Source organism: Calypte anna, chromosome 10 (genome assembly GCF_003957555.1).
Source record: "Calypte anna isolate BGI_N300 chromosome 10, bCalAnn1_v1.p, whole genome shotgun sequence".
NCBI lineage: Eukaryota > Metazoa > Chordata > Aves > Apodiformes > Trochilidae > Calypte > Calypte anna.
In genome coordinates this window covers 19,241,222-19,258,012 of record NC_044256.1, presented here as the reverse complement: position 1 = coordinate 19,258,012, position 16,791 = coordinate 19,241,222, and the positions used below count along the sequence as shown (strand labels likewise).

Here is a 16,791-nt window from a genome sequence, read left to right as displayed (position 1 = left end):
AGCCCTGAGTGTAGCATCCTCTGCCTGGAGAGGAGGCTGTGGGGGTCTGGCTTTGACAGCTCTGGCTCTCCTGGTCAAGGCTGATGATGATGTGACATAGATAAGGAGCACTGCCCTAAATCTTTGAGCACTGACTGATGCTGAGGGGCTGGGTGATGGGAAAGTGAGTGGGAGAAAGCACCCATTGCCTTTCACCTGCTGGAGTCCCCTCTGGACGGTGTGTGCAGGAATGTTACTTGTGTGGGGACAGCTGGAAGGACTGGCTCTTCGTGCTCTTCATGCTATCCACAGCCCAGAGGTGACAGTGGGTGGCCTGTCACTGTCCAGATCAGGGTCTACATTAAGTGAAGATTATGGATACACTGGTAAAAAGAGTCTGAGAGACAGTCAGGTGGATGTGGATGGTGGTTGAACAGCAATAAGCACTGGAAACAAGCCAGGCTGTGCTCAGGTGGTCCAAGTTCCCCTTTGTCCTTGCTCTCAGTAGCTTGCTTCAATCATACCAGGCTTCTCTGCTCTCCCCAGTTGTGACTTCTGGTGACTTTAGTGTTTCTGAATATGGCCCTGTGAAAATGATGAAGACTGTGAACATAACTGGGAACTGATGCACCAAGGGAGGCCTTGGGAACTTTCATCTTCTGTGCTGTGAGGTCCTGATGGACAGGATGTTGGATGTCTCCCTTTCCAGTGGCTTTTGTTTGTGAAAGCTTAGCTGGGCTTTTAGCAGAGGGAGTAGTGAAAGAGCAGGAGTTTGATCATTGGTGAAGTGACTTCTCTGATGAGAGCCCAGGCTGGTGAGGGTGGTGAGGAAGAGTGCTGAGGCTCTCTGTGTGCCTGGTAGAGCCAAGGGATGTACCAGGGTCCCAGCAGGGACAGATGTCAGTTCCCAAACATGCTCTCAAAGCACAGTGCTGCTGATTTCAGGTGTGAGAAGAAAGCAGGTAAGCCAAAACAGTTTTACAATGCTTTGGTGCCAGTGAACATATCCCAGCATGGAAAGATGTTCCAGCACCCTGCTTTCCACCACATCATGCAGAGAGAGTGATTGATGTGCTCTGGGCTTCTGAATGAGGAAACCTCTGTGCATGGGCATAGTCTGAAATGCCTACAATGAGATCCTCCCCTCCCACAGAGACCAAACTAGAGCTTGGCATTGGACTGGTGCTCCCAGGCTGCCTTCTGCCATCCTCTCTTTGTGTGTCTCACAAACCTTGCCAGGCTCCCATGGCTGGGTGAGACACAGAGCTCCTGGCTCCCATGGCTGCCTCTGCTCTCCTCTCCAATGCAGATTGTTGGGCTGTTCTTCTTCTTGAGTTTCTCATGGTGCATTTGAGTGGTGTTGGCAGTGTCAGAGCTGCAAAAGGAGTTTGAGCAGAAGCGGGAAGAAAGGGCAACTTTTTGTGATGCCTTTTTTGCTAATCTGAAGGTTACTCTGTCCTGCAGTCCCTGTTCTTTCCAGCCTGTCTCTGCTGTGAGAGGGTGGTCTTGTAAGGACATGGAAAATCTCTTTTGTAAGGAAATGAGAGCAAATTCTACTGGCAAGGTATAGGGAGGAGGTCCTCCTGAAGAGTAGGAGGCATTAGGATTGTGCTCTCGGTGTCACAAAGTGGATTTGGCCATGCACATCAGCTCAGGTCCCTCCAAGGCTACTGCTGGTGTCTTCTGGACTTCCTGGTGAACATTCAGTGCAGTTTGATGATGAGTGCGGAAGGGACTTGGGGGGTTTAATGCTGAGCAAGAAGTGGTAAGAGGAGGGCAGAGCTGAGCAGCTGTAGCTCCCTCAGCAGCTGGTGAATGCCATGGGTGTCACTGGGTCTGCTCAGATGTTCCTGCAGGCAGGATTTACCCCATCCTAGCATGGTGCCCATCTCTGACCTCCAGGGGAAACTCCAGACAAGAAAGAGCAGTGCAGAGGCTGGGGCAGATGGCTGTCTACATGACAGAGTCTGCAGTTCCACTCTGCAGTGTGCAGACTGTCTTGTGAGGTGAATATCTCTTTATAATGGAAGAGATGAGAGAAAGGGCTCTTCAGGCTGTTTTTCCTTTCAGTCTCTGAGAACACTCCAGGATCTGAACTGCTGAATCTGCGTAGCTGTTGAAGAATAAAATCCTTTGTATTCAGGAATGGCTCCTGGAGCTGCTTTAAGTGTGTGACTACCAGTAAATGGTTCCTTGACCTACCAAACAACTGAGGTTAGAAGGAATGCAAACACAGTAACACTTCTCTCTAGTACAGTGACTTCTGCACATGTTGGTGAGTACAGCTGCACAGCACACCATTGGAGCCAAGGTGCTTTTGCTCTTGCTCAGAGCTGTGGTAGGTGAAGATGCAGATTTGGTCTCCTGACATCCACTTTACTCCATGATGTATTTAACCTCTGGTACCCCATGCAGGGTGGTCCAGGCTTGGCCAAGCACATGCCTCCCTCTGTGAGCACTGCTGTAGAAATCAGCACTTTAGACAGCAGGTAAAGCTTTTGCCAGATCCAGGGGAAAATCTTTGACCTTTGCAATGTGTCCTCCTCTTCTGCTCAGAAAGTGTTTAGCATGCAGCTAAACCCATGGATTGCTGGTCACCCACCCCTCCTCTTCCCTGCTTTCAGTGATTTGTCGTGCCAGATAAATAGCTGGTTCCAGTCTTTCATTAAGTGAAGGGACCCCTGAGGGCTGTGAAGGTGGAGTTAGATGTTGTGTTTGGGAGGTGGGAGACCTGAGGTAGAAAAGGCCTCATGAATCCAGGAGGATTTATTCAGCTTTGCCTGCCCCAATCCCAGCCACCCTCAGGTAGGAAATACTCTCTTTTAAGGGTGCCTTGTGTTGGATTTTGCACTGTGCCTCTTACCTGGTGTCAGTGCTTTGTGCCTCTGTTACAGAATTGGTTTTATTGCTTGGTGTCACACACGTGAGAACAGTGGAGACATCTCAAAACCAGGAGACTGATCTAAATTGCCCTTCCCTCCCCCTGGATTTTTCCAGAGGAATGTACCTAGGTGACCTGTCTCTCCATCTCATGGGTTCTCCCAGAACCAGGGAATTTCACGTGAACCCCCTGCTTGTCCATACTCACATCTCTCTTTTTATTACCATCTGTGTGTGCCTTGCAGCACACCCAGGCACCTGACATAACATATTCATTTCTGAATGGAGAGCAGCACAGGAACTGATTAATGAAATGCATCTCTCCCTTGGATTTGTTCTGTGGGTTGGGCAGAAGCACTTGCTATGTTAACATCCAGCTGGTGCACGTGAGGATTGTAAAGGCCTTTTTTTTTTTATAAAATCTCTGCCACTGAACACCATGGTCTATCCATGGCTGTTGGTGTGCAGATGGAGTTGCTCTGGGTGCTGATTGCCCTGGGCACTGCTGATCAGTTTGGGGCAGCAGAACAAAACCTGCTCAGCAGGTGGGATACATTCTCCATGCTGTCAGCTTGGGCTTTCGACCCTCAGGGTGCTTCTTTCCCCAGGCTGAGGATCCATCCCTGGTTGGCCATCCATACCTGGTGGTTGTGGTGGCAAAGGAGGAGGATGGAGTCTGTGATGGCTCTTGGGGTGAGCCCACCGAGGTGAGGAATTAGTTTTGTGGGTTTCTCCCAGCCCTGTGTGCTCCCATGTGGAAAAACCAGGGGCGTTATTTTAGTTGTGGGAAGGTGTAGCTTTCTACCCGTTAATAACTACGTTTGTGATGATTTGTTAAAGCTGTTAATTTAGCTTAAACATTTTGTGCGAGGGAGGTTCTAGAAAATTACAGTAATTGTGGCTGTCAGATGAAGACGTTTTGCTGTGCCTGGAGGGAATGGGACTGCCTTGCCTGGCTGCTGGCAGCCAGCACAGGGCAGGGTGGGAGTGCTGGGGCTCCTAGAGGGACAGACCACAGCAGGGATCAGCACACACAACCTCTCATGATCCCCTCACCACAAGGAGAAGGTTTCTGTATCTGAGCCTCAAGGGAAGGCAAGCTGGGTTTTACTCTTATTTTAAGGATTTATTTTATGCTGTTTGTTTTGTGGGTTAGGTAGACAGGTGAGTGAGGGCTGGTGGCTCTAGGCCAGGCTGGACAGATGATCACACAGGCTCTGGACCATCCTGAGAGGAGACTTTCAGATGTTGTTTCAAGAGGTGGTGTCTGTGAAGAGGCAGGAGGAAGCCCTGGATGGGACACCCAGCCCTTCAGACCCAGCACAGTTCTGGCTCTGCCACTATCACGCTGCAAATCTCTGGCAAATGTTCCAAAATCATTTCCATGGCTTTTTGAGCGAGTTTCCCTCCCATCCACCCCCCCCCCCCAGCCTGTTCAGAGGTGAGCCCTGCAGAGACAGATTGTCTGGGCTGTGTGAGTGAACTCAATGGAGGCTGAAGTTGTCCCCACCATAGAAATACCTACTAATAGTTGTAAAAGGAAAGGGAGGAGGACACGGAGAGTCGGGGGGCAAAGCGCTGTGGGAGGGAGGGAGCAGCAAGCCCGTTTCAGGAGGCTGAATTCCTGGCATAGGCTGCATTTTCTGCCTGGGGTGTAGTGTTGCTGGCTGGCAGTCTGTCCAAGCTCACAGCCTCCCGCATGGATCAGGCTGCTGGGAGAGGGGGAAGGGTGCTGGTTTTCTCACCATCCTGCACTCACCCCAGGGCTAAAAGCCTTGGCACACGGTGCTTGGCTCCAGCTGGGATGAAGGTGTGGGCAGGGAGGGAGCTGCACTCTGGAGCCTGCTGCTTTGGCATGTTGCTGAGGGTAATTCCGTGTAATGTTCTTCACCTCCTCACCTGCAGTGGGTAATTTTTACTGAGTGGCCTATTAAGGTGTTCAGGGTAATCAGTGCAACAGGGCTGGGAGGTGTTTTGTGGCTGGTGATGGCTTTGCAAGCTAAACCTGAGCCAAGGAGTTGAAAATAATGTCGAGTATCTGTTTCCCTTTTCCTCATAAGCATCTTCTTTCCTTTCCTCCCTGCATGAAAACCTCTTCCCTTGCAGCACTTCTGCAGTTACCCATTCCATCAGAACATGTTTCTGGGAGGAGAGCAGCCCTTCCTGAGGATCCCCATGGCCCCAGCGTGTTGGGTGCTGCCTTGCTCTCCCAGTGCCCTGCATGCAAGGCTGTGTGGTGTGTCAGAGTAGCAGGACCTGCTTTCCTGTCCTCTTCTGGCTGATTCTCTTCTTCCTCTAGTGCCAGCTCTTTGCAGCACAGTTCTGAGCCTAGGCTGGGCCCTCTCTAGGGGCTGAACATGTTCTGCCATCTCCACTCCACCATGGTACCCCTTGGGATGAGAGAAGATGGATCAAGCAATGGGAACACTGCATGCTGCACTCTTGGACCCAAGATGATGTTTGTGGAGCAGCAATGGGCTTGGCCACAAAGTCTGTCTCTGAGCCTCATCAGTGCTGAGATCCAGGGTTCTTGTTTGGTTCTGCACCCAAGAAACCTGATTATTCCTACCATGTTGTGGTGTTGCTTTCTGTTTGCAAAAGGTCCCTGTTGGTGTTCCCTGTTCTCTCCTTCACTGGAAAGGCTTCAAGCTGTTTAAAGCTTGCAGAGACTTTTATTTCCCCCGCCAGGCCTCAGCGATTCCCTCTCCTGATCCTGTAAAAGGAAGATGTCTGAGCTGGCTGGCTCTGCTGGGAAGCTGGGCTGTTCCTGCCTGCTGCTGGGAGCGGGAGGGACGCTGCTCTCCCTGATCAGGGTGGCTGTTCAGTCATGCTCCTCCACATCCTAATGAGAAATCTGTCACGGGTGCATTTTCTGGCTCTTGGCTTTTGAAGAGCTGTTCCAGAGCCCGGCACAGCAGGCAGATGGGGCTGGGTGGAGGTGAAGGGAGGGATCTGGTTCTCAGCAGGGAATTTCAAGCTTGCAGACACAGGTCTGGCAGGTGATGGGAAGAAATAGCTCTTTGCTTTGGCTGAGTAACCCTAGGGAGCCCAGGAGGCACTGTCACCTTTTGTACACCTTTGCACTTCATGCCAAAATGTGCAGAGAAGTAAACCTGGCTCTCTAAACATCCTACAGCTCCTACCAAACTGTACAAAATATACAGTTGTGCAGCTGTGAGGGAGAGCAAGGAGCGTGGGGAGCTGCCTGCTGGGATTTACAGAGCCATTTCACTGCTGCTGGTGACAGTGGCACTTCTGTTCTTGCACACCTTGTGCCCCTTGGCTCTGGATACTGCTCTAAAACTGCTGTAAATTTTGGGACCTCACTGTATCAGTTTATATGATGCCCACCTCATAATGGAGAGAGATGGGTGACCCAGCATGAAGCACAGGGAACAGAGATTCTCCACAGATTTTGTCTTTTTGGGATTTCTGCCTCCCTTTATGACATTTCTGTGTACATGAGCCTTCAGTCTGCCAAGTTTACACTTGTAGGATAAAAAGAGAGTAACAGGAAAGAGCACTAAGGGTATTTGCTGCCAGGAGAAGGTTGTTTAGATGGTGCCATCCTGAACATGCATTTGATGGATTTTCTTTTAACCTATTGGGTTCAACAAGTTTTATTAACACAAGCTTAAAAGATCTTGCAGTCTGTGGAAATGACTCTGTGTTAGGTCTGCATTGTATATTAGAAAATGCTAAAAGCAGTTGACTGAATTGGGGGCCTTTCATATTAATTTGTCAGAATTTTCCAGGAAAACTTTTTTTTTTCATTGCCGTTTGTATTGAATTGGAAAAAAGTAGACTTTGTGGACAGCTGGTGGGAGAATTCAGTCTGTAGCTGCTGTGGAGATCAAGGAGCTGGTTTAAACATGTGATAACTATTTAATGTAAAGAAAAACACTGGCAGCTGAGAATACACTGAGGTTAAAATTGGTAATGTAAAAGCATTTAGTTCTGAAAACTGGATGTAGTTTCTCAAGCTAACATTGCAATAAAGCATGTGTGTGTGTGGTGCAAAGAAAACTTCAGTTTTGGAGTCTTAAAAAATCAAAAGCAATGATGGATGTTCTTGGGAAACAGTGATGGGACAAACACCCAATTGTGTTGGAGGAGCAGAAGGTCACATGGAGTCCTTCTCAGTCCAGTGTTGTGCTTGGCCCAGCAGTCAAGCCTGTTCTCTGGCTGAAATTTATGTTTCTTGTGCCACGTTCAGGATTTCTGGCACTTGTGTTAGAGCCTTGCTGGCTGAATTTGTACAGCAGGGTGGGTTTTAACAGGGAGTTTAACAGACTTACTGAAAGCAGGAGCCCAGTTCTTGGAGTGCAGAAGAATACAAGCTTTCTGCTCCCATAGAGGAGCCTGCATGCTTATTGAAAACTCCACCGTGTGACTGAGATGCCTTGAGTTATGCTTTTGATGGGACAGATGCTGACAGCCCCAGGGGGAGGGTTTCTGCTGGGCTGGAATCAGCAGGGTTCTGCTGTGTGCTGGGAGGGGAGGAAGATCAGGCAGCTGCCTGGGAACAGTGGGAAGGGTTCTGCCCAAGAGCAAGCACAAACATCACTATGTTGTCTCTGAAGCAGGCTCTCTAGTATAGAGGGAAGCACATAGACAGCGATGAGCCTTGGAGAGCAAACAAGTGCCCTGATGTGTTTGAAATCCATCTTCCTCCTTGTATGAGGTGGCTTTGTCCCCCTGCCTGCATCTCATCTGCTTGAGTAAGATGAAATTGGTTTCTGCTGGCAAAGTTGATCCTTATGGAAGAGAAGGAGGATCTCACAGGATTCTCCAGCATTGCCAGCCTGCGGGCAGTTGTTTTCTGTAAGTGACTTGACATCTGGCTTTGTTCTCCCTCTTGCCTTCTTTTAATTTCCTGTGGCTGCAGGAGTGCTCAAGGCAAGAGGAAACTCAGAGTCTCCCAGAGTTGTGGCATTTCCCCTCCTCTTTTTCTCTTTCTATGTGTCCTTCCCAAATGGAATAAGTGGACAGAAAAGTAAGCAATTTAGGAAAGCAGCTGCTGCAACCATCTCTTTGCCTGTCCACGCTGTTGCCTTCAAAGAGAAAATGAGGCAAGAAGCAAATTTGCACATGGAAACCTCTTGCTTGCTCTTGTCAGTCCTGCTGAGGGTCTGAGGGGCCTGGGAAAGTGAGGAATCTTTAGGAGAGAAAAGCCTTCCTCTTAACTCATGCATCACAGCAGGTTTGCATTTCTCAGCAGGAACACTGTTAACTTTCTTTCCCTTCTTCTCTCCCCAGCATTATCCCGCTTTTTCCAGCAGCCGGAGTCACAGGCAGTGGAGGAAAATGGCATGGCCAGGTTTGAGTGTCGGATTGAAGGACTGCCCCCCCCCGTCATCACATGGGAGAAGGACCACGAAGCTGTTCCAGCAGAACCCAGGTGATCCCCTGCTTGCTTTCCTGGGTCATCTTGGGGAAAAAAAAAAAAAAAGGCAAAAAGCAGGACAAAACCTGGCCCTTTAGGAAAGTGAAAGCCTTTCATCCTCTAGTGAAAGACCCCAGATTCTCTTTTTTTGGGGGAAAAGATGAGAGTTCTCCAGCATGACCCCTTTTCCTTTATAGAAGTCAGTTACAGGCAGGAGAAGATAAACCATTAGCTGGCTGTTAGCTGGTTTGTAGATGGCACTTCTGCAGGGGATCTATGACTGCATGGTCCTTTAGTTCTTAAAAACTCATTTTCTGTGCTGCAGAAGGGATCTGTTTTCAGCCCAGGGATGCTTAAGCCAAGAGGAGAGGAAGAAAAGAGGGGTGGGGTAAGGTTTAGAAACAGTTTTGCAGCAATGACTGTTTCTGTAAAATTAACCACTTGCATCCTTGAGTCTGAAGTGTGGCTTCTAAAGGTTTATAGGAGGCTGTTGCTTTGTAATAAGAAGGAAATTAATTAGGAAAAAAAAAAACCTAAAAAAAACCACTAAAAAAAAATTGCAGAAGGAAGTGTGGCATAGATAGGGCAATAGCTTTCTAATGAGAAGAAAATTAATTAATTAGGAAAAGAATAAAAAAAACAAACCCCAAACAAAAAGAAAAGGAAGGGATTGCAGAGGGAAGTGTGGCATACATAGGGCAATAGCTTTTTAATGAGATGGATGTTGTGAAATTACTTCCTCAGAGATTGCTTTCAACACGGGCAGCCTGAAAATTGTTTTCCTTGTAAAAGCCAGACTGAAATCTGTGGCTGCAGGTCTTGCTTTTTAAATCATGCTTTAGCTAATATGCTTTTTCAGAAGGATTTGCTTTTTTTTTTTTTCTGTTGTTGTCTACTTGTTGTTGTTGGATTTCATGTAACTGGCTTTCGAAGGAATTCAGTGAATTCCAGGAAATGTTGGCTGCCAACCAGAGTTCTCTGTTATCCTTACCCCATCATGCCTAAGGAGCAGATCTCAGGCCAGCCTCTGATTATTGTGGACTCCCTCCTGCTCATGCATCAGATGAGCATCTGAAAATGCAATCATGTGGATAGGTGGGCATCAGGACAATGATTTCATTTTCCAGAATAGCAAGGTTTGGTGGATGTACAAAATCAGGCTCTGGGGCTATAGATCCAACTCTTGAGATAATGCTGCTATGTCAGTGTTTATGATTTATTTTAAGAGGGATAGAACAGTCATGGCAAGCTGATACTGCTTTTCATTTGTTCATTTTTTTATGCTGATCTTGCCTTTGGGCACACTCTTCAGCCTTTGCACGTGGTTCCACTTCAAGGTACTGAAGACTGACCTTAAAAAATAGTTAAGACAACCCAAAGGGTAGAGAAGTGCTTATTGATGTTTTCACAGTACCTTTCCCACCCTGCTGAAACTCAGGAAAAAATCTGACTTCCTTATGTGTGTGAGGCACAGAAGTATTTTGCAATTTTGGCTCTGAATTACTTTTAAAGAACATGATCTTAAATCTTCAGCAGCTGCTGAGAGGTGGCTTGAAGATTTTCTCTAGATTGCAATTGCTTTGGGGTGTGTGCTACATCTCTTGGTGTAATCTTGACTCTGTTTTAGGTGCTGGCTGAGTTTCACGCCAGGAACTAAATTGCTGTTTATTTTCTCTAGAGCCAAGATGAATACTTGCTAAGAACTGGAGGTCTTTGGAGGTCTGTACATAAACACACACCCTACAGATCACTTGCTCTGCCATCATATTCTTTTTTCCACCTTTTGGCTAAGAGAAGGTTTTATCTGTGGGGAGCATTTACTCTGTCATGTGTCTGGAGTGCCTCAGCACAGCTCATGTTCATGAATGGAGCTCTTGAGATGTGAGCGTAGGACTTGAAGGATTTGAATCTGCAATAAAGCTGCAGGTTCCTAACTTGTCCTGAGGACTGATGCTTTACTCTGTTTTATATACCTTCAAAAAAGGGCTGCAAGGGTGGTTGTGCCAGCAGTTGACTGGGGAGAAAAGTAATGGAGGGAATTGGACTGTTAAGGCTGGAATATTCTCTGCTCTGCACCCAAGGATGGGACACAAGGCAGCAGTGCTTGATTTCAGTTCTGGAGCACTGCCCATGTCATTGCCACTGAGGAGGTGAGAAGCCATCAGTTCCTCTGTGCTCTCTGCCCCTGCTCTGGTGTGTGAGTCTGCTCTGGGAGGAGAGCAGCTCCGTGTCTGTGCCCATGGTAGTTGGGCCCTGGTCTGAGTGTGCTGCCGTTCAACCAGCAACCTGCTGCAGGCTCATCCCTGTTCACAGGGGTCTCCTGGGAGATCCTGGTGCTGTAGATGTCCAAGGTAAATCTCCAGAGACTGGTGTGGTTCCAGGTTTTCTGTTTCTGCCAGGGCTTTTGTCTTTCTGTCCTTTGGTTTTTCTTTTCTGCTTAATCTGTAGTGATGGGGGCAGACAAAAAGCTCTGCCCATTGTGTGGAAGAAAAGCTAGCACCCTCTGCTTTGAATGTCAGGCAAAGAGCTTCCTTGCAGAGAGCCTGGGGATGGTGCAGAGTCCCCTTGCAGGCTGCCTGAGGTCTTCTGGTTCAGGGTTGCCAGGAGCCTGAAGAGCTGGAAGCTTTGTGAGAAATTGTGGATAGAGAAATCCTACTTCTTTCCTTGCTTCTCTGGGAGAGCAGTGCTCACCCATGTTGTGCTTTCCCAGCAGGGTGTACTGTGTTAGGCAGATCTCTCTACTGCTGGCCTCACCAAAGGGACCATCTTGAGCTCTATGACTCCTCACTCCCCCTTGCCTTCTGCTCTCCTTAGAAACCCAGTGAGTTGTTTTCTGCCCTCGGGAGAAGCTGAGCATGGCCATGGGCGTGGTCCTGAGCAGCCTGGTCTACCAAACCCTGCTCTAAGAGAGGAGAGACCAAAGACAACTTTCAGAGGTCCTTCTCAGCCTCAGTGTATCTGTAATACATAACTGAAGTGTCTTTTTGTGGCTGGAAGATGCCTTCCCTAGTGTTTGAAATGTGTTGATATTAATTACAGACTCGTATAGCAGATGCACGACAAAAATAAATATCACAGTGGGAGGTTTTTCCTCCACAGAGCTAAGAGGATGCAAATATTTGTCTTCATTCTCCTGTGTCCTGATGAGGCATCCTGATGAGGGCTTTTCTGGGTACCACCTCCTCTGAAGTCTCTGAAGTGTGATCCTGAGACAAGTGTCTTTGTAAGGAGCAGGAGCATGACTTTAGGGATGTGGGTCCCTTGTGTTTGTGGGAAGCTTCAGCAGATCTATGTCCATGAAGCTGTGGGATTGTGCCAGTAGAGATGGTATGGTCACTGGTAGCTCTTCAGTTTCTTCATCAGCTGTGAAGAGGGGAAGATGTGATGAGCTCAGATTGCAGCCACTGAGGTCCAGGATGGACACTAGACTGGTAGCTGAGATATTTGTCTCTGGAACAGACTGTTAGGGGCAGGGGAGGTGTTTCCATTACTGGAGATTCAGGATAAATGTTTTCAGGGGCAAATACACTGCTGGTGACCATGGCTTGACCACAGGGTGGGTGATCTCTTGAAGTCCTCTTGGTTCTCCTGACACTCCAGCTGTCTCAGCACCTCAAGAACCACAGTTAAACTTATTGAGTGTAGTTATCTTTGATCTTTGTGGATGGAAGGACTGGCATTGATGCTTTTAACTTGTCTTTGTGCTGTTTCTGTGGAATAGCTGCTGTCCCTCCCCTTAGCAATTGCCTTTGAATGTGTCCTCTTCATAATGAAGACTGATAACCCAGAGCTGCCTGTCAAAGCTCAGCAGCTCTGTTTATAGAGGCTTGCAATTAAAAATGGATCTCATATATAATTAAAAAGGATCACGTAGGCTTTGTGCCTTGCATTCAAGAATAAAGAGGCTGCCATCTAGGAATCCAGGCAGAAAATGGAGATGCTGACAGCCAGCTCCTACTTTTATGCTAATTGCTAATCATCTGCTTTGTTCAGTATAATGCAGCAAGGATTGTGTTCAAGTTGTGAGCTGTGTAGCCATTTCACTCCATGGAAGTGCTGCCCAGTAGCACCCCATGGGCATGCAGGAAAGGATACTGAATGCCTGGCTGTGAGTTTTGTCACCCTGTGATAGAAACTCTTAGAAGAGCAAAAGCAACCAACACGACCCAGGAATGGTGCAGCTTCAGGTGGCTCTGTCCTGATGGCTTTGGGCCATGAAGGTAGCTGTGCATCAGTTGGTCCCTCCATGTAACTGAGGTGCAGCAGGAAAAAGATGATGTTCAGACTACTTTGGAATATATTTTTTCTCTGGCTATCAATCTTTTGTGGAAAGCAGGTGGTAAAACTGCCTGTCTTGTGTGCAAAGGCACTTGGACACTTGGTGACATCCCCAGATCTGTATGTATAAATGTCCATGTGTGTGTGGAGTTGTTTTATTACTCTACAGCTGGCCTGGTCTCTGAAAAGCAGATTCTGTGTTGTGAAGACTCTAGGGAGAAGGATAGATCTATACCTGCTGCTTTTTAAGAACCACCTCTTGGGTTACTCAGAGGTTTCTCAGTCTCATTCTGCTGTGGTTACCAGGACCTGCACGTCATATATTTGCAGAAGAAAAGAAAGGGATAAAAAAGGCCCTGAGCTGATGAACAGCTCAGGTAAGGCATAGCCAGTCTCACACTCTTCCTTTTGGTCTCTCAGGTTTATAACTCTTCCAAATGGCGTTCTCCAAATCGTGGATGTGCAGGAGAGTGATGCTGGGGCTTACCACTGCGTGGCCACCAACGCTGCCCGGAAACGCTACAGCAACGACGCAGTCCTCAGGGTCCTGAAAGGTAAGGTGTGGGCTGGAGCCTGGTGACCTGGGCACACATCTGCCACAGAGCCTTTGTCTGTGATGCCAACCTGAGCTGAAACATCAGTGATGATATCTCTTGTTGGTGCAAATGACAGGGTTTGGCCCAAACTTGCAGACGAGGCATTTTAGAAAAGGTTTCTGTTAACTTGATAAATGGAGTAAGGTTTGGGAGGTGCTGGGACTCCCTGCTCTGCCCAGCCCCAGCACTGGGCAGCCAACAATAACAATGGGGTTGGGTGCTCTCTGTGCCCAGGGCTTTTCTTTTGTAGGTGTATTGTAACAGAAGGTGGTTTTAACAGCCTTAGACTCCTTTTTGCTCTGGGTCTCTTAGAATAGCTCAGGCACCCTGCTTCCACCTTGGGCAAGTGCAGTTTTGTTACTGTCTTCTCTCCAGTGGTCTTGGATGGTGAGGCAAGTGGAGGCTGGCAAGGCAGAGGAAGATGTTTGGCAAAGGAAGTAGCTGGAGGCTGGAGTTGTTGGCAGGGCTGTGTCTGCCTCAGGATGCCTAGCAGAGTCTGGAGGAGGTTAAGCACAGTGACATCTGACTTTGCCTCCTGTGTCCATATTGCTGGGTCTTTGCTGAGCTGTTGGGTGGGCTCCAGAGATCTCTTTGTGGTATTTGGGAACAGCTTCAGCTGGGATTTCTTCTGGTGACACAGATGGTTGGAGTGAGGCTTTGGGTGTGAGCTATCCTTCACCTCCCAATCTGGGCCTCAGTCTCTGAGTGCATTTTTCTTGGTAAACCAAGAGTGCAGTGGGCAAGTCTGGACATGAGAATGGAGCTGAGAGCAAAAGTTCAGTGGGGGTCTCTAGATTCCAGCACGCCTGACTGCCTCCCCAGCATTGTATAACCCCCATCCTGCCAGTGGGGAGGCTCACCAGGGCAGGGCATCTGCAGGAGCTGTCCCTCTCTCAGGACAGTACTCCCCTGCCCCGTCTGTCTCCTGTTCATGCTGACCCCAGTGTGTTTTGTGGGCAGCTTTAACCTTGAAAGCTCCAAAAATCCTTCCCAGCCCCTTTTGTCTTTGTGTAGGATTGCATTGCTTGGCATTCTGCTACCAGTGTATTTTCACAGGGATGGCTTTGCTGTTCATCCATCAGCAGGGAGTGTAATTAACTGTGGAGCCTGAGAATGCACCTCTGATCAATGGATTGTGTCAGGGAGGTAATCTGTGTGGAATCTGCAGCGAATTTGTGAGCGGTTGAACGCTCTGTATCTAATTGCCAGCCCCTGCCAGATCCTCTGTGTGCTTAATGAAGCAGGGAGGCAGCAAAGGGAGCACTTCCTAGGGGCAGTTCCATACTCCAAAGGCAGCTCCTGGGTTGGGTCTGCTTCCTCATTGATAAGTGATATTGATCAAGCTCCAAAGGTGAAGATGCTGTCCTTGGCATCATAACTCGTTCTGCATAATTCTATTCCTAATTCTGCAGTTTTTAATCTGCTTTGCAGAGGGAGGCAGTGGAAGAGGTTAAATGGGAAGTGTTCCTTCTGGAGCACCAGCCGGCCCCAGCAGATTTCTGCCTGGAGTTCTCACCCAAATCTCACTTCTGCAGCACCACACCACCCGCTGGCTGCAAAAACAAATATGTGAGGTTGAGGGTTTTTTTCACCAGATTGAGCTGATAGTGATGAAAAACATGCCTGTTAAATCTCTGGGGCTTTTTATAATTGGGGAGAAGCATCTCTGAGACAGATGGGAAACTGCAGCGACCCGTGCAGGCTGCAAACTCCTCCATGAGTGACTGGCATGGTATTGATCCTGGTTTTTTCAGTCCCTCACCAGCACAGGCACATGTTTGGGTGCCTGCACAGGCTTAAGGAGGTTTTTTCCTCCCTGTTCAGAAGCAGCTGATAGTAGTTGGGGTGTACTGGTCAGGCAGAAATCCTTTGCCAATTGTAAAAAGTGAAGCCAAATGAAGCAAAAACCAAATAATCCCCGGAAAACAAACAAAAAACAACACCAATGAAAAGCCCAATAAGAGAACTGCAATACAGATACTTTGTGTTGCCTGAGTTGCTTAATTTGGAAATTTTAGGCACCAAACTTCTACGTTCCCACAGGCAGGAGCAACTCAGCTGCTTTTTCCCTCCCTGCTAAGAGGCAGAGTCATTTGTGCTGAGGTAAGATGGGAACCAGTCTTTCAGCCCCACTGCACTGCCAGGGTTCCTGGAAGAGGTTTGTATGATGGGACCTGGTGTCTCCTTGCCAGTTCCCAGTGACAGCACTGGGCAGTGCTCTGTGCTGATGGCTGAGTCTGTGCTCCTGACAGATTTTGGGGCTCTGCTGGTTAGAATGAATGCAAACCCTTCCACTTGCAGGGGGTTGCCAGCCCTGAGGCCTGGGAACATCTCGTGTTCATGCCTCTGCTCCTGACAGACAGGGCTGGATTTGAACTGGCTGTGCATAGCGAAAGAATCCGTTTCCCTATAGCTCTTCTGCCCAGTTGTCCTTTTTCCTCCCCCCCTCTCCCCCTCATATCATTCCTGATATGATGACTGGGAATTGTTCCATCTCCCTTATTAAAGACCTTTTCCCAGTCAAGACAGCAATTAGCACAGTCCCCTTCTGTCAGATTTGCATGGCCTAAAAACCCCAAAAAAGTGTTGTTTCCCTTGAGGATGTGACTTCCCCATCACATGGGGCAGCTCGTGTTGTGTGTTGGGGGGCAGAACACACACTGGCCCAACATGGGCAGGGCAGAGAGCTGCTGGTGCTGGAAGAGCTGCAGATGTTTCAGCTGTGCAGACTTCATGGTGCAAATTTCCAGACGTTCCCTGGGGAAGCAGCGTTTGGAGCTGGGAGGGAAGAGAGCTGAAAGCAGGAGAGAGTCATGCAGCCCTGAAACAGAGCCTGCTGTTAAAATGGGACTTCTAATTTTTTTTTCCCTTTGGATCTCCACTGCTCTCCAGTGGAAGGAGCACTGAACACATCTGGCAGCTCTGTTTCTTCAGCCCTCACCTGGACAGATGGAAAAAAATGCCCAAAAAGGACATTAGGAGTTGGCTGCAGGATGCTTTTCCCAGGCACTGTGTCTCTGCTTGCTGCCTTTGCTTGGGGTCAGGCCTTGGTGTTGCTGTGTCTTGTTTCTTGTAGCTCCTTTTTCTGCAAGCAGAACCCTACTCTGAACTCAGACATAAAGAGTTAATCCCATGAAGAGTGTCCTGGTTGTGTTCCCAGGTCCTTCACATACAAATGGAAACTCTGCCATGCTTCACAGGGCATGGCTCTCAAAGAAGAGCAGCAGAAAGGCTTGGGGAACATGGTGCTGTGTAGTCTCAGGAGGTCACTTGGCCTGTCACTTCACTTTTCCTCTCCTTATCATGCATGGGGTTTTTCTTTCCTGTGTCCTCTGTTCCTTGTTCCCAGTTCCTCTCTGTCGGTAAAACTTTTGCCTCAGATGGGGCTGCAAGAATCAGGTTGTGCAAGAGCCTTCCCCAACACCACCAAAACCTCTCAGCAATGAAGTTTCTGCTGTGGACTCACAGGCAGGATTCATTCCTCTGTTTATATCCAATAAATGCAGGAATGGGGAGATGAGATCAGGGCCATGGGTGTAGGTGCTGCAGGGTGGGGGTCTGGGCTGGGCTTGTCTCCCGTGAGTTGGGATTTAGTGCTGAGTTATTGAGGTGGTGCTCTGAGATTACTGTTGGCAGAACATTGTTTACATTGACAGTTGTAGCTGTTTGCTG

The 16,791-nt window shown here is 48.4% G+C and overlaps 1 protein-coding gene across 1 annotated transcript in view; it reads left to right on the top strand.

The window, feature by feature from the left end:
• Nucleotides 1-16,791, top strand: part of IGDCC4 (immunoglobulin superfamily DCC subclass member 4) — an 88,224-nt gene that overhangs the window by 30,851 nt on the left and 40,582 nt on the right. The window contains exons 3-4 of the mRNA XM_030456658.1: nt 8,119-8,260; nt 12,944-13,077. Of these exons, the coding sequence (XP_030312518.1) occupies nt 8,119-8,260; nt 12,944-13,077 (276 nt within the window). The remainder of the gene's footprint in view (nt 1-8,118; nt 8,261-12,943; nt 13,078-16,791) is intronic.